The sequence below is a fragment of the Anneissia japonica genome, unplaced genomic scaffold (genome assembly GCF_011630105.1).
Source record: "Anneissia japonica isolate Jap-2015-1 unplaced genomic scaffold, ASM1163010v1 scaffold466_len1169948_cov191, whole genome shotgun sequence".
Taxonomy (NCBI): Eukaryota; Metazoa; Echinodermata; class Crinoidea; order Comatulida; family Comatulidae; genus Anneissia; species Anneissia japonica.
This window is the reverse complement of record NW_022689540.1, coordinates 906,564-928,095: the sequence shown is the minus strand read 5'-3', so window position 1 is coordinate 928,095 and position 21,532 is coordinate 906,564. Positions and strand designations below refer to the sequence as shown.

The 21,532-nt window shown below is 32.3% G+C and overlaps 3 protein-coding genes across 14 annotated transcripts in view; 2 read left to right on the top strand and 1 right to left on the bottom strand.

Moving 5' to 3' along the window:
- Positions 1–14,415, top strand: part of LOC117125366 (tyrosine-protein phosphatase non-receptor type 4-like) — a 99,711-nt gene extending 85,296 nt beyond the window's left edge. For all 5 annotated transcript variants that reach the window (XM_033271869.1, XM_033271895.1, XM_033271877.1 and 2 more), the window contains 9 exons: positions 659–815; positions 2,818–2,975; positions 3,340–3,430; positions 3,944–4,011; positions 4,782–4,928; positions 5,345–5,476; positions 7,969–8,117; positions 8,550–8,731; positions 9,137–14,415. In XM_033271869.1, the coding sequence (XP_033127760.1) occupies positions 659–815; positions 2,818–2,975; positions 3,340–3,430; positions 3,944–4,011; positions 4,782–4,928; positions 5,345–5,476; positions 7,969–8,117; positions 8,550–8,731; positions 9,137–9,183 (1,131 nt within the window). In that variant the 3' untranslated portion in view covers positions 9,184–14,415. The remainder of the gene's footprint in view (positions 1–658; positions 816–2,817; positions 2,976–3,339; positions 3,431–3,943; positions 4,012–4,781; positions 4,929–5,344; positions 5,477–7,968; positions 8,118–8,549; positions 8,732–9,136) is intronic.
- The window catches only part of LOC117125324 (band 4.1-like protein 5), a 58,684-nt gene continuing 50,621 nt past the window's right edge, over positions 13,470–21,532 (top strand). For all 8 annotated transcript variants that reach the window (XM_033271831.1, XM_033271807.1, XM_033271814.1 and 5 more), the window contains exon 1: positions 13,470–13,607. In XM_033271831.1, coding sequence (XP_033127722.1) covers positions 13,534–13,607 — 74 coding nt within the window. In that variant the 5' untranslated portion in view covers positions 13,470–13,533. The remainder of the gene's footprint in view (positions 13,608–21,532) is intronic.
- Positions 17,861–18,913, bottom strand: LOC117125401 (transmembrane protein 177-like). The gene has a single exon (XM_033271919.1). It carries the CDS (start codon positions 18,883–18,885, stop codon positions 17,992–17,994), a length of 894 nt encoding a protein of 297 aa, XP_033127810.1. The 5' UTR covers positions 18,886–18,913; the 3' UTR covers positions 17,861–17,991.

Below are 21,532 nucleotides of genomic sequence, written 5' to 3'. Positions count from 1 at the left end.
AAGATGCTGATCACTGAATTGTCTCTGCAAAGAATATGCAGGTCTCCCTCCAATTAAAGACCACTTTCGGGACTGCGGTTCCACGGTCTTTAGCAACTTTGGTCTCTAATTGAGCTAGATTTACACTAGACATGATAACGACACGACAGCGCCATATCATCGCATAGTTTGTATTCTTCAACAATGCGCGCATGTGTATCTGTATGTCTGTTATCGTGTCGTTGTAGTGTCGTAATCGTGTCTACTGTAAATGGTGGTCTTTGATTGGAGAGGTCTTTAATTGAAAGGATACGTGTAATTGTATTATTTAATAGTCTGTTAATTGTTTTCCTTTTTTTTCATTGTCTTTAGTGCGTTGTTCATGATTATAGTATTACAAGTCAAATGTATTATTATATGTTTATAAACTGTATTATTTAAAGCAACCCAATTAAAATTTTTATTTTTTTTTGTTACCTTGTATTGTTTGATTTTTTTTCAATACAAGTTTTATCTGTCTTTGTATATTGTTAATTGTTTTAAAAATCATTGAAATTAAGAAAAGGTAACTATATTGTTGTTATTTTTATGATTAAACAGTAGTTAAAATGAAGGAAATAGATATTATGGTTTTTTGTTATTTTTATGTTTTATTATTCATTTTGCCCTCTCCTTTCAGGCTGATCTTTGTATTCCTCGTTTAAATGAAGGAGATCAAATATTATTCTTGAATGACTTAGATGTAAGTAAAGTCTCCCACGAGAAAGTAGTTGCAAAAATTCGAGCCATGGGGGTGGCCATGTCAAAAGAATTGGTGCTCACTGTTCGCCCAAATGGTAAGTTAATTTATGAATTATGTACATGTATGATTATGATATTTATATTCTTAACTTTATCTGCTGTATAACAAATGTATCCCCTTCAAATTTGTGATAGTACTAATTTCAGTTTTAGAGGTTTTAAATTTTGTTTATTCATAATGCTTATTATGCATGATATGTATCTTATTTAACTTAAGAAACTATGTATTATTGTAAATTATGTTCTTGTTTCTAATAAATTTAAATGAACTAAAATTTACTTTGTAATAAGGGAAATATGTATATTGTAAAGTTAACTACTGATGGTTGATACTTGTACTGAAACTTATATCAAGTGTTTTCATTTCATTTTATTCACCAAAAATAAACTGAATAATAAAATACATTAGGTGGATTAAACAAAAGATGAGAGCTTGAATGGTTGGTCACCATAAAAAACAGTACATCTTCAATTGATAAAAACAAAGACAAAAACAGAGGGGTGTTTTACTTTACACCGGTTGATGGACTCTATACATTAAATGTTGGCAAACATTTAAAAAAAGGGTGATGAGAGGAATTTAATTAAAATATCGTTAACAGGAACAACACTCTCATCATTAAGTTTCAGTTAATGTAATGAAATATTTATTCATGACAAGTAAGCACTCGTGCGTACATGCACACACGTGTGCAAATACATGTGCATGCATAATTACACACACATACATATGTGCGCACACACTTCACATCTACCCTAACACCTTCGCTTAATTCAAATACATTTTTACAGCTTGTGTGTGTGTGTGTGTGTATATATATATATATATATTTGCTTGAAAACAAAGCTTCATCCAAGTTGGACATGAAATTGATATTTGTTCATTCTCCTTATTTAACTGTTAAAGAGCACGTTTCATCCAATCACACAACAGTTGGTAAGAGGGCGCTCTTTAATATCGTAGATGCATTATGGGTGGCATGTTACTTTATTTTCTTTGTCTTCTCCCTTGTAACATTTGAATGTTTTCTCTGCTAGTTGTTTTGAATGGTGGATATACATTTTCGCTCCTTCAAGCCTTTGTGTTACTTAAATTAACCAGAGTCTATTAAACTTCATCATCAATTAACATATTATTTATTCATCATCTTAATCGCTATCATCATTATGACAAACGTCATCATCATTTATATCAATATCATCATCACCACCAACATATCATTATCAACATAATCATCTAGATCATATTCCTAAATAGTCATCATTTTTGTTATCACCACCACCTTTCATCATCATTATCATTACCACCAACATGATTATCATATAATCATCATCATTGTTGTCACCATCCTTCATAACCTTCCTAATGCTAGTGTATGTCAAAATTTCTTGGTTTCATCGTTTTCTTTTTCTACAGTACTTAATTTATTTTTTGAACATTTGATAAATTTTTTTTCTACTTTCTCATAATATTCTTTGGACATGAGATATAAAAATATATTTTTTTTTATATTTAAATGTTTTTGTATCTTTAAAAATTACCCTGGACATGCTCATTAACTTTCATTAGTAGAACAATGATCAGATTCTAAAAGAATGATGGATTGACCAATACCTTCTAACTACAGATAAATGAATCTAACAGCTAAGTCATTTTAAATCTAGAGGAAAGTTTACTAAATATAATACAATTAATAAATTTTTGTTTTGATTTTGATTTATAATGTATTATAATTGTTTTCCTTTCCTTTCTATTGCTAGTTATTTCCTAGCCATTGGATTTTAAGATAAAAATGTCTTCGAAGGAAGAGCTAGAAGAGTTAAATGTTATGTACACAAGTAACACTAACAATGCCCTAATTTGATTGTTAATGATCCACCTTGAAGCAAGTTATATTTAAACAGCATGCACTGTCTGCATCCAAGTGTTTATTTTCACTAGTGTCAGTTTAGCATACGGGTCTTAGTTGCCTAGCAATGTGGATACAATGAGATATTGAGTCTTCACTTGTAACCTATTTTCTGAATTATCAACAGTGTATGTTGGTGCTGAAGAGGAGGAAGAAGAGCCACTATTCCAGTATATACCAGAGAGTCCCAGGGTGGCGAACCTTCCAGATCTAGACGTGCTTGCAGAGTCCATTATGCTGCTACGAGAGGGTCTAGAAAGTGGGACAGCATTGATCCAATTTGAGGTTAGATATTTTAATAATTGGTTGAGCTAGGCTTTGAAAGGACTTGCCTTCAAAATCCAGGATCCTGGAATCAAATTAGAATGTTTCCTCATTAATAAAACTACTCAGTTCCTGAGCTTCAACTAGCAACATTTGTCAGCAAAGAATTATTTCTCCAGTTGGGGTTTTTTTTTTTTCAATTGGGGTGCGATATGCTTTACAAAAGTAAAGGCCACTTTTTTCATGGGCAAAAAAGTGTGACCTAGTTATTATATATACAAAAAAAGGCACTTGACTCTGGCCAGTAGCTTAAAAATGTTGGATGCTTGGGGTATATACAATAGTTACATTGCAATTAATCACAACTTTTTATATTCATTTTCAGCAATTATATCGTAAAAAACCAGGGATGACAATGAACATTTGTCGACATCCGGACAACATCGTTAAAAATAGATACAGAGATATTGCTCCATGTAAGTTATCATCATCTGTACTATTATAACCACTCCCCCACCCCCATCCCCACATTCCCCCAGTATTTTTTTAATATAAAAAGATGGAAAAATCCATCATTTTTGCACCGGTTATTTAAAAGACCAAAACATACATAACATCCATTTATGATATTTTTATTTGTATATTATTTAGTTATATATAATTATATGATGAAAGAACAATAAGCTGAAACTGAAACATATTAATCAATATCACTTTGTGAACATACATGTCTATAGACTTTTTTAAACATTTTCCTTAAAGGTGCTTTAAAAAGCCAGACTTTTATTGTCACAGGTTACAACATGGAAGACTTTCTAGGCTTAGTTATGGACAAGGGTTGCAATTGCTCTGTAACTAGACAGTGGAGTAAAAAAACAACCATAATATCACATTGGAACCATCTTCCCTTGTACATGACTTTATAATGTTATATTGTCAACAATAAATATTTTCTTTATTCCTTGATGTGTATTTTGTTGTATTTGCAGATGATGCCACAAGGATATTATTAAAAGAAATAGAATCAGGGGACTACATAAATGCCAATGCTATTAATGTAAGTAGAATAATTCCAACTGAAATTATGTATGAAAAATAATAGAGGGGGCTATTGAAACTTTAAAAATGTTAATAACTGTACCACTAAAAGCATTAAGAAATCATTGATAAACTTTTGTAATTCTAGTTAATTAAAAAAAGAAATTAAATGCAGTTTGCATTATTTTTAATCAAGGTATTTATAAACAAACAAATGTTCCTGTTTCGATTTTAAAACTGAGGCTCTTCCTCATGTAGATATAGTATGTTCAAAAGAAGTAATTTTAAACATATATAATTTATCTTTATTATATTATATTATTATTTTTCATTTTATTCCACTTTCACTGGTGAATATATAAATACAATAACAAAAAAACTATATATACTCTAATTTATCACATTTATCAATCTTAGAAGGCATTTTATGAAGAAAGTTTCTCAGAATATTATACATGAATATCAAATTTTGATCATGTTATATAAACCCTACACATAGAACACTTGACATATAAAAGTAAGTGCAGTACTTCATGGCTAATATATTATCCTTCTTCATAGAGGTGCTTAACCTCAATATATATCTTTCAAGTATCAGCATTTGTTGAGCAAATAAAACTTATCAGGATTTTGTTTTCGGTAATGTTAATGGCGATGTACTTGTAAAGCGCATAATACAAAATCATCTATGTGCTAAAAAACCACAGGCCAAGTGCAAAAAAAAAAAAGAAGAATTTCATGCAAGTATCTTTAATGAAAATATCTTTAATCATTAATTTTTTTTCTCAGATGGAAATTTCTAAAACTGGTTTAGTGAACCGGTATATAGCAGCTCAAGGACCGCTGCCAAATACGTGCGGGGATTTTTGGTACATGGTGTGGGAGCAAGATTGTAGTTTAATTGTTATGCTTACAGCAAATGTAGAAAGAGGAAGGGTAAGAGATATCTCTTAAATTTTATTCATTAGAGATTACTGATCAAAATGCACAGTTTTTACTCAAAATCAGTGAAGTGATTAATAGCGAATGGACCTTCCAGTAAGCCCTGTCCTTTGGATGTTGCTAATAAAACAAAATGACAGTGTGAAAAAATAACGCAAATACCAGTATGTGAGACGTGTGTTTGTGAGATAGTGGCATATTCCTAGCCCTGTTCTGATTGGTCAGTTCCAAAGTTTGATTGGCACTCCAGAAAGGCCCATTTAAGGTCTATATTTTAATAATTAGATTTGAGTTATTACATAAATGAAATTGTTCATTTGCTATTCAAAAATATAATTTTCATCTTGTCAATTAGATTACTCGTATTCCATGTTATTTCACTTTCAAATTCGATTTTGTTTATTTTCCAGGTTAAATGTCACAAATATTGGCCAGAATTAGGTCATCATATGACGTACTCACCCCATATAGAGGTCACCTGCACACGTTGTGACGAGAGCGCCTCATTTGCTAATAGGGATTTCATCATAACCAATACGAAGGTAAGGTGTCAATTAACCATAATCCTCTACCATATTTACTTACTGGGTGGGCAAACATTACTGGGACTATGCTAGCAATGTCGCAAAATTATATTGTTACAAATGGGGATTCTAATTTATTATCGTCTACCAAATTGTTAGAATGTTGTACCTGTACTGCCCTATCCATAATATTAAATTTTATTTGAAAAAAAAACTGCCATATACCCATGTATAGTCATGATGTGCCTATATATGGTCATGATGTAATGTCATCATGACCATTTTTAGGCATATCACATATAGTTTGATAGTCTAAAGAATGTAATTAAGATGACATTGTCCATCGATGATATGCTCACATGGAATGCTAGCTGGTGATGTTATTCACATTTAGATACAGTGTCTGTTACGTTTCCTGGAATTCCATGTATTCTACTGTAGGTATCCTGTGATTACTATTACCTGCAATAGATTTTAATTGGTAAATTTATGATTTTAATTGGTAAATTTATTGTATGTTAAATGATGCCATTTTTAGTGCCGCCATTTTTGGCTTTCTTATGTTTATAATGTTACAAAGGAAATAATGGTATACAGTTATTTCAAATATTCTTATTCTTTTTGCATTCATTTTAATGTAAGATTGATTAATTGATTTGTTTTAAAATTCCTTTATTTATTTATTTTGTTTATTTTTTTATAAGATTTATATAGATAAAATTCTTCATGCACATCATGTTTTTGCGAATGATCCAAACCAATCTAAAAAAAAAATATATAGTAACCAACAAAAACAAAAATTACTAACTTTTTCTCAATGGATTTTACATGTTCACCCTTGTAATAATGTCTACTCTTTGAGGCAAGATTGTTGTACAAGATATGAATGGTTATTGCACACTTAATGCACCATCGCTATTGCAATAATTATGACATTCATTTTACTAACAATGATATTTGATTTAACAAAATTACATGATTTTGCCCACCGGTGTTATAACTGTCAATAAATGATTCATCTTGATTGACAAGACATCAGTGTGCAACTCCATGAATACCACTATACCACATGCATGATATTGTAAAGTCGCACCTTTGTTAAAAACACTCCCAGGTCACTAATCAGGTCATCCGTTGTGTGAATTAGACAATACCAATTTCTGGATGTAATCCTAGCAACATCAATCAATAACAACAACAATGGTCAGGGGAATTTCCCAAACAATTCCTTATTCAATATAGTTTTCAATTGTAATTTTATACATTATGTTAGTATAATAATAATAACAAGGATGGCGGCGGTGACTCAAGGGGAGTATCTTTTGTGTTTTCCCCCCCCCCCCTTAATATCATGTTATTTTCCCCCTTAACATCATTTTCTTCATTGTCTCTCCTTTCTCCATTGTCCAAGTTCCCCTTAAGGTAGTTTTTAGTAAAATAATAATAATAATAATAATAATAATAATAATAATAATAATAATAATAATAATAATAATAAAAATAATAATAATAATTCTGGAATTAACATCAGACACTTAACAACCACATAGATAAAAAATAAACCATAAACAAAAGTACAAATGTACCGTTAATGATGTCTCTGTTACTTTGGATTATACACTTCTATATAACAATGATGGAACAGTGCTTTGTCAAATGATGTAATATTAATCTTGAGAGGTACTAAATATGGTCATGATGACATCACACCATGACCATATATAGGCACATCATAACTATATGATGAATGCCATCCAAAAAACCAGCGTACTGTCGTATATCTTAAACTGAGTAATTGGATTAAAATTGTGGCAGTATTGTATACCATAATACTTTTACTCATAACTTTGGCAAATAGGGAGTCGATTTCAGTGAATGACCCATCATTTTAAAACTGTGGAGAATAAGATTATATTAAAAAGTCATTTTTGATTTTTATTTTTATTACTGATGCTGGTGTTCGGATGGAAAGCCTCATATAAGGGCATTACAGCAGCTTTTTTTGTCAAATAAAATTTGATAATAATACCTGATTGACAGCAGACTAAATGTTACACTGGACACATGCTAAATATTACAAGGACTTCTCGCATTAATTCTTACTAAAATATTACCAGTCACCTTTCTCTTGAGTGATTTAAAATCTTGCTTTAAGTTTGTATAGTTCATATGCAGACAGTGAAGGTACGCATGATCCGGCAGTGAAAGACAAGCTGTGTCCTGTTACCATACATACAGATCCATGCTAAATATTATAGGCATCCGGAATGCCTGGTTATCGTATTTGGTATTACAGTGCATTGGATGCGTACACATCCATGTATGCATCTCACACATATGCAATGAATCACAAGACGTTTGATCAATTTTCCCAGAAAAAGTTGAAACATTGTGTCTTGCGTGAGTCAGATACTACTAATAATTAATTCATAATTCTTAAAGCATGGTAGCAAATTTTATCTATTAAGTCTGTTAAATCCATGCCTTTGCCTTTGTTCTTTAATCTATAGACAAACGAATCAAGGAATGTTGTCCAGATGCAATACATAGCGTGGCCAGATCACGGTGTTCCCGATGATTCTTCTGATTTCTTAGATTTTGTCTTGAGGGTTCGGCAGCATAGGGTTGGCATGGATGCACCAACTGTTGTACACTGCAGGTAAAGATGCTGAATATTCATGTTATTTTGTTTTGTATAATTAATGCTTTACTGCAGTTGTGGTTATGGCTGGTTAAATATTTATTTTGAGTCAGTTTAAAGTTTATATTTAGTGTAGTTCAGCTCGACGTAGTTTACATGCAGTTGGTTTATTAATTAGGTGAATTAATGTGTTTAAGACAGATTCCTACTCACTCAATTAAGGCAATGTAAGCCTAATTAAAGATTAGTTCGAGTTAATTGATTTTCAGTTTATTTGGTTAAATAAATTAATATTTTTTTGTTTATACTAGAATGTGTTTTTAAAAAATTAACTGTGAAAAACGCTAATGTCAAACTAATCGTATACCATGTCCCCATACGCAATTCAGCACAATAACACTGCAAAATATGGATTAATCTCCTAACTTTAAATTTACCGTATCTCCTCAGTGCTGGCATTGGTCGAACAGGGGTACTGATTACCATGGAAACAGCTATGTGTCTCATAGAAGCCAACGAGCCAGTTTATCCTCTGGATATAGTGAAGACCATGCGAGATCAACGAGCCATGCTAATACAAACCACAGCCCAGTATCGTTTTGTTTGTGATGCAATTGTTCGAGTTTACTTTGGTGAGCAACTTGCATATAAAAATGAGCCTTCGCTCTTTATGTTTACATAATCACAAACTGTATCGGCAGTGCTATTCTTTGAATCATTCATACTGTGTGTGTGGAGATGGAATGTCTCCTGTGTTGGTGATAACTTTCCTTTTAGGGCAAATTTTTAAAATTTTTGCCAGACTTTGTGCCATAGGTAAAACATAGAAAGAGGCTATAACTAATATTATATATTATTTGTGTAACTTAAATTCTGTATATTTTACTTGTATTCCATATAATATTAATAATGATAATAATTTGCTTTATATTTCATTTGATGAATATAATATGCTTTTCTGTAGCATAAATTTCGATTAATGGTAGTCATTTTGAAATGTGATTAACATGATTTATATTCATTTAAATTTTTTTTAGATGAAATCATTCGGCCTGTTTCCAGAAGCATCAGCAATTCCAGTTAATACATCTTACGAACACTCAAAGCACCTGAAGTTGATTTGTCTGATTAAGTATAAACCTTTACAGGATGTGTTGCAATATCTTGAATTCTGCAACTCACAGACAGACATAGCAGGCAAATTGCAGTGACAAATTTAAACATTCAACAGCTAGGTTGACAAAACAATCAGGATATAAAAAAAGCAAACTGAAATAGAGGGAGATTTAAGAGCTGGCCTACTTTTAAATTTCTATAAAAGGATCTTGTTGTTCAAGCTCGTTCAGAAGTCTTTTTGATACTTGCTTTTTATTTCTGTTGCCGTTCGATCTTTCAATGTTGATAATGTCTTGAACTCCGATGGATTTACGTTGATGAACATCTCAGCAAAATTGATTTTGGCGTATGTTGGACAGGTAATCACGGTTTGATAAGCCTGAAAGTAACTGCTTAGTATTGCAGGCATAATGCCCTGGACTGCGGTGGCCTATAAACGCTATAGTTCCTGGCCTAATCTCAGAAAAGAACAATATCCTGGTTTGATGCACACTGTAGTGACTGATTCATCTTGCTTTATTTTCCTATTATTAACTTATCTTTTTGTGTTGTATTTTTTTTTTTTGAGTGAATAAATTTTAATTAATTGAATCACATTTTATGTAAACAGATTTATTAAATGAGATATTATTCTGAGAAATTCTTGCTTTCTCGCATTTTTACAAGACACAACGATAAATTTTCTAGAGAATGAATTAAGTATTTAAATTTAGTAACACAAAAGGATATGAACCTAAACATGGCTATCAAATTTTGTATAGAACTGTAAATTTACATGTACAGTCTTCAGAAAAGTTTCAAAATAAAGTTAATTAGTTTTTGTATTTTAATTATTTAGATGGAATTCTATCATATAACATTTTATCATTAACTTTTTTCTTGTATCCCTTTCTCAGTCAATTAGTTTCATTAAGCTAATAATTATTTTATATATCTCTGCATTAGTGCTTTTTATATTTATAGTTATTTTCTGCTTCTTACATATTTCATACTTTTTAAAATGTAATGTTCTTGAAAATGTTATTTTTAAATATTTTTTCCGTCCCAATTTACACAGAATCATAATATTTTGTGTGTGCGTAAAAATAGTACATTTCTAATTGTCTGTTACTGAAGGAGAACTACGAGAATACTTTAGGAAATATTTTTTTTGCTATCAATTTTATTATTAATATTATAAGGTCATTGTTCTATAAACTAAAAAAAGATATTTTATTTCAGAGTGTTAGTATATTATAACTTTGTAAACTCAGCAAAGTATATGTTACTTCAACTGATTGTGATTATGATAAATGCCAAAAGAAAATCATGTTTTTTGTCTTGGTATGAAAAAGAGTAGTATGATGCCCCATTTCTGTATATGCAATCCTGGTTCGGGCAAACATTTTTTACACTCGCAATTTCCTCTTCAACGTTCAAAATTTATATATATAGCTACAGTTAAACATGCTTAAGACTTTTTACCTAACTAAAATAATTTCAACTCGAATTTATTTTACATGCAAAACCATTAATTAAGAATCTGTAAGTCAAATTTTATCTAAGTCAAAATATTTTTCAATGTCATTTTGGATTTGGCTTAGGCATGTTCAACTGTATAGCATTACCTCAAGTCAGTTGAGTTTTTCTCTATAATGTACCATGATATACACCATAGTTTCTTGGGTATAACTAGTCCACAACCCTTAAAATTCTTTTTTATTTTTTATTTGGAAACTTATTTACCCAGGATAATTTTCAGGCAAATACCTGTTTTTAGCAATGGTCCTGCACAATAATTACAATAAAAATAAGTGCAAAATGACCACATATACAATACAGTTAGGGTAATACAGAAAAACATTAGATTTTAAAAAGTCACATATCAAACAAACTTCATAAATACATTATTTTACAATAAAAATGGTAAAACTATCAACAAAGCATACATTTCATTTAATTTCAATTTAAACAATGTTACTAAACAGTAAAATAATTAAACGATTGAAACCGAAACGATACTAAAATGAAAGTGGGTCGAGTTTATGGGTGGGCATGAGGTGTATACCCGGGGAATGTCCATCAAAAAACCTAAAATTATAGGGATTGGCCAATCAATAGGCAAATTTTCAATGCAACTAAAGTGTTTTTAAAAACTCAGCTGAGCTACTGATTCAAATCATACCAGAGAAAACACTGGTACCAGGCGCGTATCCAGTAGGGGAAAGGTCCCCTACCCCCATCTCCGTTTTGCCACTAAATTTTAAAATTTCATGCATATATTGAAATTAGCGTACCTCGCTTGTCTGTTCTGTAAATGTTGTGCTCCACATTTTGAAAAATTCTGGATCTGCCCCTGGGTATGTAAATTAGGATCACTTATACCTGAGGTGGGCTTGGGTTTATACCCCCAGAACTATGATACATATATTGATACATGCCTACCTACATATGCATGTATGTATATGTATATTATACAAACACACATACATAGTAAAATATACAATCAGTTGATTGGATCACTAAGTGTTTGGTGACAAGCTGATGAATGAATTGACAAGTAAACAATGATAAGATGTCGGCAAAATAGAGATGGTTATAACCAACTTGTCATCAACCCATCTCTATTTTGCCAGCATCTCATTATAGTTGCTGGCCGACTTGATTAAAAACACTTTTGATAAACAAACAGTGAAATATTGTTCGACGATAAAATTAGACTTACAGATTGTTAATTAATGGAAAACACAACAATTTGGCATAAAAATAAGATCGACTTAGAAATTATTTGACTTTCGTCTTTCCAATATACGTTACCTTAGAATTCCATCTTTTCTATATACATTACCTTGGAATTCAGTCATTCCAAGATATTTTATCTCTGAAATCCGTCTTTCCGAGATAAATTATCTCGGAAAGATGTCTTAATAAGTGTATATTCCATGTTTCCAAATAATTATATTGGGGAACTCGGAAGGTCACTTTAAGCTTCCATAGAAAGTAGAAAACATGAGATTGCACCGTAGAAAGATGAGAAACATGGTTTTTTTTTTTAATGTGGTTCAATTTTTGAATGGTCTTATTGTAAAAAGTTCAACAGAGCCATGCGTTTTAAATATCAATATAACTTCTTAGCAAAATTATAAGTACCGTGTGCTTCTTTGCCTAGATTTCTAAAGGAATGTCATTTAAGGTGGGTGTACATGGTAGTTCTTAGTATTACCAGGTATTACTAAGACTAAGCATCCATTATTACGTTGTGAATTGAATGAGGTAACTTAAAAAGTATAAAGGCCTTTGAATTGTTATGCTTGTTTTGCATCTGTATGTTTCTTTGAACAGACATTTAACTGTTTGTTTCTTTGAACAGACTATTAACTGTATGTTTCTTTGAACAGAGATGTAGACTGTCTGGAAAACTCTTTCACAATCATGTAAAGAAGATGAAAATTGCAGCGCTTTTTTTCCAAGCGATTTTTTTTTTTTCTGAAGACATTTTATTAAAAGAACGGATTCACAATAATGAAGAAGAAAATGTAAATTGCAGTTATTTTAATTATATTTAAAATTAAATTATGTGTTCTCAATGAAATTTCAATGAACTTGAAATAGTTCCAAAATGTTGCTATTTTTGTGTCTTGTGTTGTGAAATAATGCTTTATTTTCATACTAGATTTATTCACAATTTAAAATTATTCTCAAATCTAGAATTTGTAATATTCTGTTCGATACAGTAATTCCTGACCACTTTATAAGATATAGTTCACTGATTATGTAATTTACACAAGACAAATACTGATTTTTTTTATGTGTTATAAATATAGTTACTATTATTCAATATTATTCTGATGTTTGTATAAAAACTAGTCATAAAAGTATGGTTTTATCTAACAATGTTAGTAATGATTGATAACTGGTGTGGCTGTGAACAACAAACAAGGTCAAAGATAAAACATTTATTTTACGAAGCAGTTTTCATGGTCTGCTTCATTCGATTGAGTTTTGAATGCCAATTCAAAAAGTTCTCAAGAAGTCAAACACCGTATCAAGAACAAAGCAGTAGACATGCTCTAGTCTAGTATTATGTTCTCATCGAAGTTGGACTTAGTAGAAAAGTGTGGACCTTCATTCCTGTATACTGTATCCTGTACACTTGGGCTATTATTATGTAGTGGTGATAACAACATTCTAACGGCTCATTCAGTTCTGACCATGAGTTGAGAACTTTGAGAATGCAAATACTTTTGTCCATGTTCTATACCATTGATTGATAGCATGGATCACTATAGAGATGAGTCAACAAGAGTATTTACTGATAGGCTGATATATCAATAGTGATATGAGTATGGTACATCATACACAGCCACAGTTCAGTGAGCCTCTCCTCAATGGACATGCTATGGAGTCAGTAAGGTATGTGTTAATTTGGGTAATATTTCTCAAGTAAATGCATTTATTTGTATACTGTATAGTCGTTAGTGTATGATTTAGCCTGTGAGAGTATCAAAGGCTAGGGGCTGTTTTGTTAGGTAGACAAATAGAATGCTTCAGTGTATGCTAACCTTGTAGGTGTGCTGGATGGAGATTATGCTAATCAATAGACTATGGAACAACAATGGTGACATTTCCCTATGTGATCAGACAATGTAAACACCTACTGTAAAATTCTAATAGCCCAAAATGTTATCATTTTACCCCCTCTCATGTCTAGACTTATAGTTTGCAATTGTTAACAGCTTTTTGTACCAGGTCTTGCAGTAGTAAATAATTGGATATTTAATTCAATGTAAGTTATATATTTAAGATGTATTTATTTAATTTGATCAAAGATATAAAGGAGTGTTTCAGCTTCTAGATGTTGTAGCGATTGACACACAATGGTATGTGCTATGCAATACAGCCAGATTCCCAATAATTGGCGCCCTTTTAAAGAGATTTTTAGAGTGAATATTTTTGGCTTTGATTGATTTTTATTTTGTTTGAGATCTAAACATTTTTACAGAGGTTGAAATTCAAAGCGTGTCACAATAAATATCTTCAGCAGCTTAATGTTCAAATGTAGTTCACAGTAATGTTCTTTTTTCACAAATGAAAAATAAAATACACTTATTTTAAAATTGATTTGATTTTTTTCTTGTTCTATCAAACAAATTATCACAATATTTATGTTAATATTTTTATCTCGTTAATCAATAAAGTCGAATTGTTACAATTTTTGAAATAGTTTTATCTGGTTTGAATGTAATATTTGTAAATCGAATTCGTTTAACAATTGTTGACTACAAAATAAGTGTCACCGATATCATTGGCATCGTAAGCTTACATTAGGCGTCCCAATTTCAGTTATGATGGTCGTCCAAATTTGCATATCAAAACCAATTAAATTTAATGTTACCTGCATCGTTAACTTACGTATACAGGTTCATATACTGTAGCATAGTAATGTCCTGAATATATTTATTTCAACTTGCGTACATTATGTTACCTCATGTAGAACAGTGATGCGCTTAAGCATATGTCCTGATTCCGAATATTTGATCTAATTTATATCCTTACTTTCGCATCCACATTAGCATGCTACCGGCTTAAATTCCAAACAAAATTTATTGAGTTTGAAATTTAGAAGTTTTTGGATTCATAACTTGGCAAAACTTATTTCAATTTACCCAGTATGCATTGCAGTATACAATCAACACAATTCAATCAGTAATAAGATTAATTTTTCTAATTTCATTGGCTAAGAGTTTTCACCAAGGTTTAACTGGTCACAAAATAGCATAGGCCTACATAAAGTGGATTGGTGTGCAAGGGTGTATGTGAAAGTAACAAATGTTTTAAGATATACACCTCCACTAAACTACCTTAGATAAGGGGTCATTCACAATTAACATTTTTGCAAGTGTATAAACCGTACTCTTTTTCAGGATCCCCTCCCTCCCCTCTGAATGTGTAATAAAAACTGTTGATTTTGCAAAGCCATCCTCCCTTTTTTTCAACTCGTATACTGTACCTGGTTACATAAATATGTATATTATATCCGTGATTGCATTAAAATTGGTCATAAAAATTATTATTACATATTATTTTAAATATTGCATATTACTATGAATCAGCATGTTCGTGCATAGAAAAATGTACAAATTTGTGTAGCCCCTCCCCTGTAGCATACTGTTTGTACGCTTGTGAAAATGTAGATAATTGTGAACAAACACTAAGGTGACCAGCTGTTTATGACATATCCTTATAGATTTTACTTTATGTTAAGCCTTGTTTAGACTATCAATCTTTTCCTCACAAAAACATGTGACATCCCTAAATATGGTTTTTATGACATAACATCATGACCATATATAGGCATATTGTTACTATATATGGCATAACAGGGTTTTTTGTGAAGAAAATTTTCTGTGGTCAGAGCTTTGCTATGTTTTTAATGGGCATTTGTGAAGATAAATATTATCTTGTCATATCTCTATTGTTTTGTATCATTTGGAGGCTAATGTTCTTTAAAACAAAAAATTAAGACTGCCAAGTGTAATTACATGTGGGATGCAAAAGTCAGTAAGCAAAGATTTCGTCACTGCCAATTAGTTTTCTTTCAGACCAAAATGTGTTCATTTATATTTGTATCGCTTAACTTCCTTGTTATAATTAGCCTGGGATGGTTCTGGATTTCCCTTTGGTGGATTGTAGCACGCTATCCCAAACCTATTCACTAAGCGTTTATTATGCGACACTTAAAATATAGCAACGCCTTCTTTACATTAAGCAGTCTGAATGTAAGCCTACTGGGTCGTGGGAAATTGATCTTCACAATTACAAGTCATTTTCCACTTGATTGATCACTTTTTAGTTGCTGGTATGAACCAATTGTTTGGTTTACCTCATCATTGGCTTAATATTCTTCCTAATATTGCAGTGTGTTAGTCTTCAAAATCACTGTATTTGTTTGTTTTTGGTATAGCAATTTACAGTTTTCCAATTATTTTGTACTTTGTGATTCTTATCCAGTTTTATTATAGTTTGATATGAACTCTGCTCCATAAGTACAGTATGTATATAGAAACATAGAGAATTAAACTAAACTTTTTTAGCAATTCTGAAGTGAAGAAAAGTTTATTTTGTATTTGACTTTATACGACTGATTATAAACTTTGTACATAAAATTTTACGGTGCAGTGGTTGTGGTTCTAATTCTCAACCTTGAGGTTGGAGGTTCAATCCCTCGCTGTGCATTTTGCTCTTGGCCTTAGGCAAGGCACTTCACCTGCAGTTGTCTCTCTGCACCCAGGAGTACAAGTGGGTAATGTAATTCGATTTATATTTATAATAGTTGTATTTGGGCTCCACATCATGTTGGTTTGATTTAAAAAATTGGGTCTGTTCAGCGAAGAGCAACAAAAATAGTATATGAGATATGTCATTTGACGTATCCAGAGAGATTAAGATTTTTGGGCCTTCCCACTCTGGAATATCGATGTTTAAGGGCAGACATGATCCAGTTATATAGAATATTATATGGTATTGACAATTTAGACATTTCACATTTTTTTCAATATAAGCATTCTATAACTCGTGGTCATGAGTTTAAATTGTATAAAAGTAGGCCACGTTTGGACGTTAGAAAATATTCTTTTAGCTCGAGTTATTGATCCTTGGAACAGTCTCCCTCAAGAAGTCGAGATGTCTTCTAGTCTAAATAAATTTTAATCTGCATTAAATCAACATTGGTCTACACTTCCGTGTAAATTTACTTTTTCACATTTATAAAGACAATACTACACGTATTTCTCTTTCCTTTCTTCTTGCTTATCCCCCAACGGTACTGAAGAGTAGAAATTTTTTATTTTTGTATTGGATGGGTCATTGTAAAGCTTAATAAGCTTTCTAAACGACCCAGTATTTCAAGCAAGTATATAGTGCTTTATACCGAAGCGTCAAAGTGCTTGAGGTGTATACTAGCTGGCACAGTATCTTTCTTCTCCCCTAAGGGTCTCTTCGTGTCTGAGCTACCCAGTAAACCAGTCTCGTCTGTCCACCTAGTAGGTTGAACACAAAATTCTCTGGCTACAGCTGCTATTGTATAGAATTCTCAGGGAGCTGAGTATGTGTTTCATATGTGCTTGACCCAATTACCAGGGGTATAACGTAAAGCGCTAAGAGGCCTTGTTGGCATTAAGCTCTATATAAGTCTAACATATTACTATTATTAATCATTGCCATGGTATCTCGGGCCAGTTGTGGAGATCCAACACTATTGAATATCTGACAGCACACTGGACCAGAGTTGACTCACTGTAATACAGGCAAATCATCGTATTACAATCTGATATCGATAGTTAAATAAAATGGCCACTGCTAAAACAGTAATATTATTATTATTATTACCTTCTTTCAAACAACAAAATTGTTCTTCATTGTTCTTTTCTTGGTTTTTTTTATTACTACAAAAATCCATACTACAGTAGTAACTGGCCAATGGCCAGTTTAAGAGTTTATGCAAAGTATAATTTTTTTTATTCTGATTTTCAATTAAAAGCCGAGAGCTTCAAATTACAAAGAAATTCTAATATTGAATTTTATTGTTCAAGTTTCAGCTCAGAACAGGCAGTGTACGTTTAATAATCAAAGCTATAGCTCCAATCATTCCTTTTGATACACTTTTGAGATGACGTATCACATGAATATTAATTACACGCTTTAAGGTATTAATAGATACAGAAACGAAATCTGAGTACACAAAAGCCAACTGTCTGAGATTCTTGCTAAAGCATTTAATCAAATACTTCGAATTTCTTTAATTGCGATTCTTGTTATTCTGTTGTACAATTTTCTTAATTGCATCTTTTCTCGACGTCAGTGGCGCACTGGCACTATAAAATATTCCTTGGTGTTCATTTCCATAATATGAATACATTTTCTTTCCCTTAGATTCAAGTAGAACCCTAAGAGCAATGTTTTTCTGAATTCTTTTCTCGTAATATTCCAACCCTCCATTTGCATAGGTGGGGCTTAAATTAGCCACTTTCCTATCCATACGAAGGTCAATTGATTCATTTATTTGTCCAAGTGAGAATCTATAAATGATCATGTAGACAGAGCCAATGCCAAGTAATGCAACAAAACGTGGTAAAAAATTCAACATGGGTAAAGCTGCGAATGTTGTTACATAACCCACGGCAATGAAGGTTGGAAGTAGACAAGCTTTTGCGATTGTGTGTCCGGATTCAATACGTGCAACTTCACTAGCGAGGGCGAATTGCCGGGCAGGTTTACTTAGATTGAATGACTCCTGAAACAACTGTCCTTCCTTTGTGTCAAGGTTTGTTTTTATAGGGTCGCTAAAACGTATTGATGCGATACTCGGTTCTTCCACAAAATGAACGGGAATTCCAAATTGAACACCATTTGGCATCCATGACACGCCCTTAGCTTTGATGTCCCATCGTCCAGTGACAAACAGGTGATACCTTTCAGCATCGACACCAAGATTTCTACAAACCTCTTGAAATTCTTCTAATTGCAAATCTTGTAGCTTGCGCACTCTTCCACCATGGTAGCCCTGATAAAGTGGGCGGGATATAAGCTGCGGGAAGGCATCAGGGAAGATCTTTATGGCTAGAATACCACCGGTCAACAGGACAACATTGCGGGGTTTGAGGAGCACTCGACTAACTCTTTCATAAGCCATCTTCCTTCATTAAGAGTAAAACAGCCTACTGAAATACAAAATAAAATAAGAGTAAATCTCCCCACATCATGGTTACTGTTTCTTATATTTCTTTATTTGAACCATATACTCTAGAGGGTGTTCATAATTTATTTACTGTTCTCCAACAGGGGAGTGGCGGCTCTAGGATATAATTTATGGGGGGGGGGGTATGATGTCCCTAAACATTTATGGGTATAACAATAGCGTGCAGCGTTATCTGAGAACTGAAGGCCCAAGACAGGGGGTGTCCCCTCCTCCCAAAACAAGATTTAAAAAAGAAAATGGGACTTCCAGATGGCCAGAAATGGATGGGATGGGAAAACTAGACCTATTTTTTCTTTTTTTGGGGTTTAAGACCCCCTGCCCCCCCCCCCCACANCACATGCATTCTAATCTTTGAACAATCAGAAAGTCTTACACTGACATCGTTAATAAAGTTGGCACATAAAGGAAAAATTGATACAGAAATACTCAAGTTGTTAGTACCAAAAAGCCACTAATAGCTATTTTTGGGGGTTTTTTTAAAACTCGCGAGAATTTAAAAAAATTTGAGAGTCCCCCGACCGAATCAGGCAGGTTGGAACATATGCTTATGATCTGATGTATTATAATGGTGGGTTTAAACAGTGTATGAAGTACAGTACAATACTAAGGTCTCTCCTGGTACATTTCCCACTTCTTTACTTTTAAGCATGCCCAATAGTCATTGGCCCCATGTTTGTTCAATCTCTACTAATGTACTCATAGTGGTATTATCAGGCTTCACACTATTCAATCGATTCTATTTTTATGTTGATGATCTGCAACTTTATCTAACTTTTGACCCCTATAATTCCTGTACCATTGTTCCCACCCTTCAGACTTTGTTCCACTGCAGCTGATTGTTATTTAACAAACTGAACCTGAATGATGAGACAACTTTTTAATTCATGCTTTAAAAATAACCATGATACTTTTCCATTAGAGTGGCTATAAACATGGGTCTTCTGGGTAATTTGGCATCAAAAGTGTTCACCTCGTAATCAGTTACAAAGATATGAACATATTAAATTTGACCCTTTTGTCCGCTATACTCACCAAACATCTCTTAAGACTTAAAGTCAATCTCTGGAGGAAAAAAAAATTTTGATATGTTCTAGAACTGATTTTTCTAAGACAGAAAAACTGGGGAACGGTGAACGAGATACAGATTTTTTAATATTTAAAAACTGGGGGAAAAAGGGGCATAACCGCCCATTTTTACACCTTTTTCCCCCAGTTTTTAAATATTCAAAAATCTGTATCTTGTTCACCGTTGCACAGTTTTTGATCAAACTAATTTTTTCTGTCTTAGAAAAATCAGTTTTACAACATATCAAAAATTTTTTTTCCTCCGGAGCCTGACTTTAAATTGGAAAACAGTCAAAAGTTGATTTGTATTGCTATAAGATATTTTGCTAAGGCGTGCACATAAACCGCTTCTAGCTCCCCAACTAGTAAGGTAATTGACTTTTCGGCAAGCCTGCCAAGAAATACTATAGTAGATTTGTGGTGGTAATGCTTGTACATAAGAAAAGAATCATGAAGTCTGGTCTATTGAGACTATTTCAATGCTGCTGTGAAGTTTTTCGTCCAAATAATGGACAATTGCAACCAGCCTACTAAAATGGGATCAAAAAGATTTTTTTTTAAATTAAGACTTGTACCATACTATAAAGTTTATTAATTTGGCGGAGGATATCTAAAAAACCAGCTCAAATTTAATTGCTGCATAATTGCATTGGTTATAAATATATATATTAAGATTTGGTCAAAAGCCTAATTTTCAGCAAACTCTGACCGGAAATCGGCCCTTATTTTCCGAAATGCGCGGACGGATTTCTAGGGCAAATTTTTGCACCGAGGATATATTCTCCCGCAAGCCTTACTAGGGCCTAGGCCTATAAGGTCTGGGACTCACACCCCTTACAAAAATGTCCTATAGGATCCTATAAGAGAAAATCTTATAGGAATCTTATAGATTTTTCGTCACATCTATAGGATCCTATAGGATTATTTCAATAGATATCCTTTAGGAATCCTATAGGAATCGTATAGGAGTCGTATAAGTATTCTATAGGAATTTTAATATGTTTCCTATAAGATTCTTAAGGAAATCTTATAGGAAAACTGCAAGATTTTTAAATGAAACAAATAGGAATCTTATAGTTATCCTATAGAAATCCTATAGAATGCCTAAAGGAATCTTATAGATTTTCTAAAGGAACCTTATAGGAATCTTATATGAATTATATAAGCATCTTATAGGAATCCCATGGGTTTCTTATATGAAATCTATAGGAATCTTATAGATATCTTATTGGAATCTTATAGGAGCCTTATATGAATGATATAGAAAAGTTATAGATATCTTATAGAAATCTTATAGGAGTCTTATATGAATTATATAGGAATCCTGTAGATATTTTATAGGAATCTTATAGATATTTTATAGGAATTTTACAGATTTCCTTCTTGGATCATATAGGAATCCTATAGAACTCCTTTAGTAATCCTGAAGTTATCTTAAAGAAGTCCTATAGATTTCCTAAAGGAATCTTATAGAAGTCTTATATGAATAATACAGGGTCCCTATAGATATCCTATA